This window comes from Halichoerus grypus, chromosome 9 (assembly GCF_964656455.1).
Source record: "Halichoerus grypus chromosome 9, mHalGry1.hap1.1, whole genome shotgun sequence".
NCBI lineage: Eukaryota > Metazoa > Chordata > Mammalia > Carnivora > Phocidae > Halichoerus > Halichoerus grypus.
The window spans coordinates 43,484,676-43,497,419 of record NC_135720.1 but is presented as its reverse complement, the minus strand read 5'-3'; the positions used below and the strand labels follow the sequence as shown (position 1 = coordinate 43,497,419).

General features: G+C 33.4%; 1 protein-coding gene across 2 annotated transcripts in view; it reads right to left on the bottom strand.

Moving 5' to 3' along the window:
• The window catches only part of CEP85L (centrosomal protein 85L), a 176,697-nt gene that overhangs the window by 58,979 nt on the left and 104,974 nt on the right, over positions 1 to 12,744 (bottom strand). For both annotated transcript variants that reach the window (XM_036121240.2, XM_036121238.2), the window contains exon 5: positions 7,681 to 7,798. In XM_036121240.2, the coding sequence (XP_035977133.2) occupies positions 7,681 to 7,798 (118 nt within the window). The remainder of the gene's footprint in view (positions 1 to 7,680; positions 7,799 to 12,744) is intronic.

The following is a 12,744-nucleotide window of genomic DNA, read 5'->3' as shown; positions in this document are numbered from 1 at the left end:
AAGCCATAGTAATAAAAACAGTGTGGTATGGCACAAAAAAGACACATCAACCAATGGAACAGAGCAGAGAGGCCAGAATTAAATCCTGGCATATAAAGTCAACTTATATTTGACAAGAGAGCCAAGAATACCCAATGAGAAAAAGATAGTCTCTTTAACAAATGCACTGGGTAAACTGTAGAAACATGCAGAACAATGAAATTGAGCCCCTATCTCTCACCACTCACAAAAATTAACTTGAAATGGATTGAAGACTTAAAAGCTCTGATACCATAAAACTCCTAGAATATATATATATTGGTCTCAGCATTGACTTGCTTTTTGGACATGACACCAAAAGCACAAACAACAAGAGCAAAAATCAACAAAGGAAGTACATCAAACTCAAATGCTTCTGCACAGAAGATCTAGTAATTAACAAAATGGAAAAACAACTTATAGAATAAGAAAATATTTCAGGAAATCATATATCAGAAAAGAATTAACATCCAAAATATATAAGAACTCAATTTAATAATTAAAAATAAACAGTCCAATTAAAAAATGGGCAAAGGAACTAAATATTTTTCCAAAGACGACATCAAAATGGCTAATAGACACATGGGAAGATATTCCACATCATTAATCATCAGGAAAATGCAAATCAAAACCACAATGAGTTATACCCTGTCACACCTGTTAATATGACTATCATCAAGAAGACAAGAAATAACAGATGCTGGCAAGGATGTGGTGAAAAAGGAACCCTTAGACAGCACTGGTGGGAATGTAAATTGGTCCAGCCACTATGGACCAATAAAACAGATCTACCATATAATCCAGCAATCCCATTTCTGGGTATATTCCCAAAGGAAATGCAAACAGGACTTTTTTTTTTTTTTTTTTAATATCTATTTATTTATTTGAGAGAGAGAGAGAGAGAGAGAGCACAAGAGGGGGGAGGGTCAGAGGAGAAACAGACTACCTGCTGAGCTGGGAGCCTGATGCAGGACTCGATTCTGGGACTCCATGATCATGACCTGAGTCGAAGGCAGACGCTTAACCAACTGAGCCACACAGGCACTCCGCAAACAGGATTTTGACAAGATATATACCCTGCCATGTCTATCACAGCATTATTCATAATAGCTAGACAACCCATATGCCCATCAGTGGATTAAATGATATGGTACATAAACACAATGGAATATTACCCAGCCATGAAAAGGAAGATATCCTACCATTTGTGACGACATGATTGGACCTTAAGTACATTACATTAAGCAATATAAGTCAGAGAGAGAAAGAGAAGTACTGTAGGATATCACTTATATGTAGAATCTAAAAAAGTTAAACCTGTAAAAAGCAGAGAGCAAAACGGTGGTTACCAAAGGATGAGAGGTGGGGAGTTGGAGACCAGAGTGATAGTATACAAGGGTACAAACTTGTAAGGAGTAGTAAATAAGCCACAGAAATTTCATGCACAGTGTAATGAATATAAACAATAATATACACTATAACTATTTAATGCAATAAATATTATTACATTAGCAAACATTATAGAAATGTGTTAAAGTAGCATGCTGTGTACACCTTAAATTTACATTACATGTCAAATTTATTCAATAAAAAAAAGCACTATTCACACACCAAAAATTTTTCATTTGAGAAGTATTTTATCATCATATTTGTTGTTCTTTTAAACCCTTGCTGTTTTTCAGCTCTCTGTATCTACTGAAAAAAAGTTCATGTCCTATATTTATGATATCCATTTAGTACTTATGGTTTTCCTTGTATTCTCTTTTATTAATTGCCCTTATTTTTTGAAGTCTAACTTCTCAACAATATTTTAACTCCCCCCATAATTTAAAAATCCTTCAGCAGCCCCCTTTTCCACATCCCTCCAGCTAGTTCTATTTGTCCTTATAGACTGACTTGGAGAGCCCTCTACTGGCCTGATGCTGTGTCAAAAAAACATTTTCTTCAGCTTTCAAATACATATTAAGATACACACGCTTTTGGTAATATAATAATTGTATAATTCAAGCTAATCTATTATTCAGAAAAATAAAGTTACAAGGAGAAACTGCATGGTTCTATAAAACTGTTATCAAAGCAAATTATACTACTTACATAGTACAGAAATCGCACTTCTAAATAACTGTACACTATTAATCTCAGTACCATAAAGCCTTACTATTATGGGATAGAACTAACAGATGAGATCACATTGTAATGAGATATTCTGATGTATTAGTAACTGAAGTATGGTAAGCAAGCTGGAATCTCTGTTAAATGCTTCTGCCTCAAGTAAGTCTGAAGATTAGTTGGTCTTCAATATTTCCTGACTTTAATATACCAATTCCTTTAATATATAAAAATAAGTTTGAAAATATAACGGAGGAAAAAAAATTCAACTTAAAATGATTTTTTTAAATTCCAGAAATAAAGACAAAAAAAACTTTCACAAATCAAAGTATATACCGCCATAAAGTTATTAGTCCTCACTTTTGATCCCAATAAAAATGCCAATAGTTTTTAATGTTTTTGAAATAAACAAGCCAAATATTAAGTCTATATAGAAAAACATACAATCAAGTTTTAAGAAAAATTCTTAAAGAGAGTAATATTGGGGAAAGTCACCCTTTGAGCCATATAAATTTTGTTATAAGGCCTTATATACCAGTGTGCCCATTAGACTGTGTTCCCATTAGACTGTACTCTCAGTGGCAAAACCAACCTCATTCACATTTCTATTCCTTGCACCCAGACATTGCCTTACCCACAGTGAACACAAATTTTGAAGGAATGGGTAAATATGTTTACCTATATGGTCTCTCCCTCTGTAGTCTGAGGTTGATGAAGGTAGGAGCTATCCTTCAACTTTGTGACCTCGTAACTTAACACAGTGTATGTTTAGTAACTATTCTCTTAAATGGGTTCATTAGTGAAGATAGGACTTATTTATAAAATACTCATTAGAAGTAGAGAGACTTCACAGTAGAAAATAATGGATATAGGAAAAAAATAGAATGACACAAATAGAAAGAAAATATTATGACAAATTCAGAAAATGTATTTTCAAATCAAATTATAGACAAAAAGCTAATTTCTTTTATATGTAAAGGGCTTATAAAATTAATAAGCAAAAAACTAATACCTAACAGAACAAAACAAGTGAAGTATCGATATGAAATGACATTTCACAGAAAAGAAATACAAATGGGACTTAAAAATATAAAAAGAAATTCAACATCACTCAGGAGAAAAACATATTAAAACCATATGAAGAAAACAAGAAAGATCTCAAATCAACAACCTAACTTTACAACCTAGGGCTGGAAGGAGAGAATAAACTAAACCCAAAACTATCAGAAGGAATGAAATAATAAAGATTCAAACAGTGATAAATGAAATAGAGAATATAAAAACAACAGAGAAAATTAATGAAACCAAAATTTGGTTCTCTGAAAAAATCAACAAAATTGATAAACCTTTACCTAGATGGACTAAGGGGAAAGACCCTAATTACTAAAATCAGAAATGAAAATAATGACATTAACTATCAATTCTACAGACATAAAAAGGCTTATAAGAGTACTGTGAACAATTAACTGTATGCCAACAAATTGGATAAACCAGATGCAATGGACAAATTCCTAAAAACATAAAGCCTTCTTTCAAGACCTGATGGCTTCACTGGTGAATTCTACCAAACATGTAAAAAAAGAACTAACACCAATCCCTTTCAAACTTTTCCAAACACTGAAAGAGAAGAAACTACACTTCCTAGGTCATTCTGTGAAGCCAGCATTATTTTGATACCAAAGCCAGACAAAGACACTACAAGAAAACTACAGACCAATATCTTTGATGCAAAAATCCCCAACACGGTATCAACAAACTGAATTCAGCAGTATATTAAAAGGATTATAATCTATGACCAAGTAGGATTTATTCCTGGAATGCAAGTATGGTTCAGCATATCAAAACTGATCAATGTAATATACCACATTAACAGAATAAAGCGAAAAAAAACCCACAATCATCTCAACTGATGTTGAAAAAGTGTATGACAAAATTTAACATCTTTCGGTGATTAAAACACAAAAAAACTAGGAACAAAAGGGAACTACCTCAACATAATAAAAGCTATATAGAAAAAACCCACAGCAAACATTATACTCAATGGTGAAAGACTGAAAGATTTTCCTCTAAGATCAGGAACTAGTCAAGGATTCCCATTTTCACCACTTCTACTTAACAAAATACTGGAAGTTATAGCCAGAGCAATTAGGCAAGGAAAAGAAATACAAGACATCTAAATTGGAAAGGAAGACATGAAATCATCTCTGTTCAGGTGATATAATCTTGTATGTAGAAAATCTTAAAAATTCCACAAAAAGCCTGTTAGAGCTATTGCATAAATTCAATAAACTATTAGGATACAAAGTCAACACACAAAAGTTTATTGCATTTCTATGCACTAACAATGAACAATCTGAAAAGGAAATTATGAAAACAATCCTATTTACAACAGTATCAAAAAGAATAAAATACTTAGGAATTAACCAAGGAGGTAAAAGACTTGTATAACAAAAAACTACAAAATACTGCTGAAAGAAAGTGAAGACATAAATAAATGGAAACACATCCCATGTTCTTAATATTGTTAAGATGTTAATACTACTCAAAGTGATCTACAGGTTCAATGCAATCCCTATCAAAATCACTTTTTTTTTTTTTAAGAAAGAGAAAAACCCACCCTAAAATTCATATAGAATCTCAAGGGACCACAAACAGCTTAAACAATCTTAAAAAGAAGAACAAACCCAGGGAACTCATACTTCTGGATTTCAAAACAGTGTGGTACTGGATAACAAAAGACATATATAAACCAATGGAATGGAATCCAGAGCCAAGAAATAAATCCTGGCATACATGGTCAAATGATTTTTAACAAGGTGCCCAAACCATTCAATGTGGAAGTCTTTTCAACAAATAGTGCTGGGAAAACAGGATTATGCACATGCAAAAGAATGAAGCTGAACCCTTACCTAGTAACATATAGAAAAATTAACTAAAAATGATCAATCAAAGACCTAAACACAAGACCTAAAACTAAAAAACTCCTCGAAGAAAACATGTGGCAAAAACTTCATGACATGGAATTTGGCAATGAGTTCTTGGATATGACACCAAAGGCACAGGCAATAAAAGAAAAATTAAACAAACTGGACTTGAAAAATTAAAAATTTTATGCATGAAAAGACACTACTAACAGAGAAAATAGCCAATCAATAGAATGGGAAAAAATACTCGCAAATCATATATTTGATAAGGGGTTCATATCTAGAATATACAGAGAATTTTTAAAACTCAACAACAAAAAACAACCAATTCAAAACTGGACAAAGGACTTGAAAAGATATTTTTCTTAAGATATACAAATAGCCAATAAGCCATAAAAAGATGCTCACATCATTAATCATTAAGGAAATGCAAACCAAAACTACAATGAAATACTATCTCATATCTATTGGGATGGCTACCATCAAAAATCAAAAAGTAACAAGTGTTGGTGACAATGTGGAGAAACTAGAACCCTTGTACACCAAAATAGCACAGCCACTGTGGAAAACAGTATGGTGCTTCCTCAAAAAATTAAAAGTAGAATTACTATATGATCCAGCAATTCCACTTCTGGATATATACTCAAAAAAATTGAAAGCAGGGTCTGCAACAGATATTTATACACCTATATTCAAATAAATATAAAAAAGGTTCACAGCAGCATTATTCACTATAGCTAATATGTGGAAGCAAATGGGGCACCTGGGTGGCTCAGTCAGTTAAGCATCTGCCTTCAGCTCAGGTCATGATCTCCGGGTCCTGGGATCGGCCCCTGCATTGGGCTCCCCACTCAGAGGGGAGTCTGCTTTTCCCTCTCCCTCTGTCCTTCCCCCCCGCTCGTGCTCTCTCTCTCGAATAAATAAATAAAATCTTTAAAAAAATGTGGAAGCAAACAAAGTGTCTGTCAACAGATGAATGGACAAAACAAATGTGGTATACACACATAATGGAATATTATTCAGCCTTAAAAAGGAAGGAAATTCTGACACACGCTACGGCATGGATGAACCTTGAGGAAACTATGCTAAGTGAAATAGGCCAGTCACAAAAAGACAAATACTGTATGATTTATTTAACATGAGATTTTAGAGTAATCAAAATCATAGAGAATGAAAGTAGAACAGTAGCTGCGAGGGGTTGGGAAGGCAAATGGGGTGTTACTGTTTAATGGGTACAAAGTTTTAGTTTTATAAGACATAAAGAGGTATGGAAATGGAGGGTGGTGACGGTTGCACAATATTATAAATGTATTCAACACCACTGAACTGTATACTTAAAAATGGTTAAGATGAAAAAAAATGGTTAAGATGGTAGATTTTATATGTATTTTACACAATTTTAATTTTTTTTTAAAATCATGGAGAACTCCCCACCTTACCCTATATAAGAGAAGGGCAAAAATCTCAGTTTGATAACACAATAGCAATTTGATAATGTCAATAAAAATGACCAACTCATACAACACCTGCAAATTTCACTTGAGAATTTAACTTACAAAAATACTTGCATACGAGCAAAACAGTGTTTATAAAAGGTTATTCTTCACAATATTATTTATAGTAGCCCTAAACTAGAAACAACCCAAATTCAGACTAGTAGGGACAAGATGAATAAATTATGCTATCGCCACAAAACAGGAAATCAATCAGCTATAAAAGCAAAAGGGATGCTATCTTTGTAAAGATATAGAAACAATCATTGTATTTGTTTAACTGAAGTATAGTTGACACACATTACGTTAGTTTCAGGGGTACAAGACTGTGATTCAACAAGTCTGTATGTTATGCTGTGCTCACCACAAGTGTAGCTGCCATCTATCATACAACACTATTACAGTACCACTGACTGCATTCCCTATCCTGTACCTTTCATCTCCATGACTTATTCACTCCATAATAGGAAGCCTGTACTTCCCACTCCCCTTCACCTATTCTGCCCATTCCCCCAGGCAACTATCAGTTTGTTCTCTGTATTTATGAGTCTGTTTCTGCTTTTTTAATCACTATATTTTAAATAATTTTATGTAATACAAAGGGAAAAAAGCAAGGTGCTGGATAATGTATATATTTTGATACTTTTTGTGAAGATATGGGGATAAAATACATTTATATCTGCTAGTGATATACCTCAATTCTGGAAGGATACACTAGAAACTGATAACAGTAATTCCTTATGTGTGTGGAGAGGGGATATGAACTGGACATTTGGAAAACAGTTCTTGGACATCTTTTACTATGTATATAAATATGAACCATGTGAATGGATTAATTAAAAAGCATTCTAGGGCGCCTGGGTGGCTCAGTTGTTAAGCGTCTGCCTTCAGCTCAGGTCATGATCCCAGGGTCCTGGGATCGAGTCCCACATCAGGCTCCCTGCTCGGCAGGAAGCCTGCTTCTCCCTCTCCCACTCCCCCTGCTTGTGTTCCTGCTCTTGCTGTCTCTCTCTCTGTCAAATAAATAAAATCTTTAAAAAAAAAAAAAAAAAAGCATCCTAATCTTGCAAGCTAATTATATAATTAACACATGCTTTATTAATAAAACAACTACTACAAAATTCTCTATATCTTACCTGCAAACCAGCCACATAAGAATCTTCGCAGTTTACGTAATGTCCTAACATGGCATGTTGTGCCCGTAATTCATTATCCCTTATCCTCTCATGTAGGTGGGTAATTTGTTGCTTCTGCCTGCAAAACATAAATTGAGGTGACACTATAAAGAATATGCTTTTCTAAGGGACTGTTAAAAGCAGAATTTTAAGTATTCTAAAAATCTGATGTAAGAGATAAAAGTATTATCAACCTTAACATTCATAACAGGGAATTTTTAAAAACCACAGTACAATGAGTTATGTGGACCACAGAAAAAGTTTATAGTGTAGAATACTTCTGACATTTTATAAAATATAATCGTTAGTAGAATACTCTTCTTAGATAGTAACAAAGTCATGTTTTGTTTGCTTTCTTCTTGTTACCTAATATAATAAATGTTATGTCCTCAGTTTGGAATGCCTTTACCTTAAAATCCATTATTTTCATTCATACAAATTCTGTTTAACACTTAAATACCCACTGACATTTCTGAGAATCTCACTGTCAGGGATGAAAGGTATTTTCATAAATACAATCTAGCCCAAATGCTATTATTCTATGCCTGCATCTTCTCAACAACATCCTAGAGGTTACACAGTCTACACATAACCATCACCAATGATGGAGAACTCACTTGGTGACACATTTAGATCTTTGGATAGCTCAGACATTTCACTTTAACATAACTTCATGTTGGAAACAGACACCATGAAGTTCAAATCTTTCCTCAGCAGCTCAGTGCTTACTTTAATCCAGTTATTGAACTTCTGTGTTTATGTATCCTTTATACAGTTGACACTTGAACAATGTGGGGGTTATAGGTACTGACCCCTGACCCCCTGCCCTGCCACACAGTTGAAAATCTGCCTATAATATTTGACTCCCCAAATTTAACTACTAATAACCTACTGCTGACTGGAAGCCTTACCAATAATGTAAACAGTTGACTAACATTTTTGTATACTTTATGTATTATATACTGTATTCTTACAATAAAGCTAGAGAAAATGTTATTAAGAAAATCATAAGGAACAGAAAATACATTTACAGTTCTGCATTTTTTGGAAAAAATCCACATATAAGTGGACCCATGTAGTTCAAACCTGTGTTGTTCAGGGTCAACTGTATATGAAAACTGCTATGTACCAGGCATCAGGTTAAGAGCTTTATATGTATTATTGCTGATCTTCAAAATTTTAATAACAAGTCTCATAATAAGGTTATGAGGAAGAAAGAGCTTTTAAGAAAAAGTATGTGGGTAAACAAATAGCTTGGTATTTTCCAAAATTACTTACAAAGTAACTTTTGGAGCACGTTAGGTTATATGTTTCAGACTGTATCAGAGAGCTTACTCTACTCAGAGCCATTTAATTTTTTAGATACACTATCCTTTAAGAAAATTCACATAGAAAACATCAAATAGTTAATAAATTAGGAGAGATTAGTCATGACATTTTTCAAATTAAAAGCTTTACAAAGAAAACTAAACTTCTTCTTCTGGCCAAGATGTAGTAACAGAAACCAGTTGTGCCCTTCTGGCTGACACAATTACAAAACAGAACAAAATATAGGAAGCAATGACTCCCAAAACACTGGACATCAGTTAATTAGGACCAGAGCCTTCTGGGAGATGGGCAAAAAAAGAGATGAGCTCTATGACTGCCAGGCCCTACTGCTTTAGGCCCCACCCAACACAGGTCAACAGCCCTGTCCAAGCTGAAAAGACAAAGCTGGGATACGGGAAAAACCACTACATCAAAAACTAATGATGTAATGTATGTTGATTAGCATAACATAATAAAATTAAAAAAAAAAACAACAAGACAACTAGAGTTCACAGTGCAAAGTCACCCTGACGATTCAGCTGAGTACTAATGAATAAACACAGGCGGAAACTACTTAAAGTGCATATGTGCGGGGGTGGTGGTCAACCAAAAAGATTAGAAGGAATAGCGCCTGAGGCTTACTTACATTGGGCCTAGAATTGTGCCTGTTTTCAAATGCCATAGTGGAAAACTTCCTAATTCACAGGGCATCATTCAGTGGTAATTTTCAACAAAGGGCAATTGTGACTGCAGAACAAAGTTCAGGAATACAAAAATATGTGACATCCAAAAAAAGGTAAAATTCATAATGTCTAGTACTTGATCAAAAATTACCAGGCATGCAAAAAAGCAGGAAAATATAAGAAGAAAAAACCAGTCAACCAAAAGTGAACCAGAACTGGCACAGATGATAGAATCAATAAACAAAGACTCTAAATTGGTTATTATAACTGTTTTCATATGTTCAAAAAACTAGATCAATTATGTTAAGTAAAGACATGGAAAACATAAATATTATCCTGAATGGGATTAAAAGCAGATTAGAATTTGCAGGAGATTAGTGAATTCGAAGACACAGCAATAAAAACTATCCAAAAAGAAATAGAGAAAAAAAAACAAATGAAAAAAAACTCAAGCGCATCAGTGAGCTGTGGGATTTCTTTGAGACTGAACATACATGTAATTAGAATCCCTAAAGTGGGGAGGGAGGGACAAATATTTTGTAGAAAACTGGCCAATATGTTTCCAAACTTGATGAGAACTATATACCCACAGATCTAAGAAGACCAGAGTACCCCAAGGACAAGTAACATGAAGAAAACTAAACCAAGGAACATCTTAATCAAATGGCTTAACATCGGTGATAAAGAGAAAATCCTAAAAGTAGTCAGAGAACAAAAGATAAACTCATTCAGAGAGAAAAAGGTAAACAAAATAGCAGATGTCTCATCTGAAATAATGCAAACAAGACAGTACTTTAAAGTATTACATTAAAGTATTAAAATTTAAAAGCTATCAATCTAGCGAATTTTTTTACCCAAGGTAAATTTAAAGCAAAATAACAACTATCAACCTAGATCCTTCACCTAATGAAAATATCAAGGACAGAGGTGAAACAGGCTTTTTTGAAAACTTGAAAGCTGAAAGAATCTATCACAGCACACTTCAACTACAAAAAATGATAAAGGAACACCTCCAGGCAAAAGGAAAATACCAAATGAAAACCTGGATCTACACAAAAGAAAGAAGAGCACCAAAAATGATAACTACATGGACAAATACGTTACCGTTCTTATTATTTAAATCTCTTTAAAAGATCATAGACTGTGTAAAGCAAACAAACACACCAACAAAGCCACAATGTACTGTGGGGTTTATGTAAGTCTTTGTAGAAGTAAAATGTATGACAAAATAGCTCACAGATTGGGAGAGGAAAACTGGAAGTATATTTTCGTAAGATTATTATTATTTTTTTTTTTCTGGAATGTATTCTTGACTTGTTCCACATTTTGTAAGATTCTTATGTTGTACATGAAGCAGTATAGTAATACAGTAGTGCCTAAGGGTAGACTACTGCACTTTAAAGATGTATATTATAAACTCTACAGCAACCACTATAATAACTCAATAAAGAGTTATAGTTAATTAAGCCAACAAAGGACATAAAGGGAATTATTCAAAAAAGTACTCAACTAACTCAAGAGAAAAAAAGGGGGAACAAAACAGATGGGACAATTAGAAAACAAACAGCAAGACGGGAGATTTAAACTCGAACATATCAATAATCACAAAATGTAAATGGTCTAAATAACTCCAATTAAAAAGCAGACACTGTCAGAATGGATAAAAAGAAAGATTCAACTATATGCTACCTACAAAAACAAAACAAAACAAAAACCACTTTAAATATAATGACACAGTTCTGCAAACCTTACTCCTAAAACCAGTTAGATCTAGAAGACTTATAATTGCTGATTATTTTCTTTTTTTAAGTGAAGTATAGTTGACATATTAGTTTCAGGTGTGTAACAATGATTGTATAGAACATACTGATGTGTATATGTTGTGAAATGATCTCCTCAATAAGCCTAGTTAATATCATCTTATTACATTTCTTGAACATTATTGGTTTATGCAAGTTTTCCATTTCTTTTTGAGTCAATTTTGCTATTCCTTTAAAATTATTCATTTTCTTTTATGTGTTCAGATTTATTGATGTTTCTAACAATAATTTAAAACCTCTCTCTATAATTATATCACTTTTTATTCCTAAAATTTTGAGTCTTTCTCTTCTTCCCTGATTAGTAGAACTAGAGATTTATCCATTTGATTAATTTCTGCCCTTAGTTTTATTATTTCCTTTGTTCTCTTTTATGTTTACTATTCTTTTACTGGCCTTCTTAGGTTAAACATTTAAATCACTGTCTTTCCTCCTTTCCTTCCTTCCTCTTCCCTACTTTTCTTAATAAAAGAAGAAAAAGACATGAGAAATGGTGATAGAGTTGAACATATTTGCAGTTCTAGTAGAAACAGAAAGAAATACAATATTAGAAGAGATAAAGACCAAGAATTTTCCAAAACTGATGAAAAACATCAAACTGCAATCAAGAAGTACTTCAATCCCCAAGAATACCAAATATGATGAAAACCACACATAGGCCCATTATAGTAAAACTGCTGAGAACAAATGGAAAAAATGACCAAATCCAAAAAATAATAGAGTGCATTCAATCTGGCAGTAATAAGACTTGTGGATGACTTCTTAAGAGAAACCAGAGACAATGGAATAATATCTTCAGAGTGCTGAAAGAAAATAACTACCAATCAGAAAATATGTATCAGCCAAAAATATCTTTTACAAACAAAGGTGATATTCACAGTAGACAAGAGATGGAAACAACCTAAATGTCCATCTACCAATAAATGGATAAAGAAAAGTATCATATATACATACAATGGACTATTACTCAGTTTAAAAAAACAGAAGAAAATTCTGTCATAGGCTACAACATGGATGAACATTTAAGACATTACACTAGGTGCAATAAGCAGTCATAAAGGGACAAACACTGCATGATTCCACTTTTATGAGGATTTATTGGGGTTTAGGACATGACACCCCCAAATATGGCACCTTGGCATATTGAGTGTTTTAAGCCACAGGAGTTTAAGAAAATGGCAAAAGCAGAAAGGTCACTGTGACCTCCTCCTCACCCT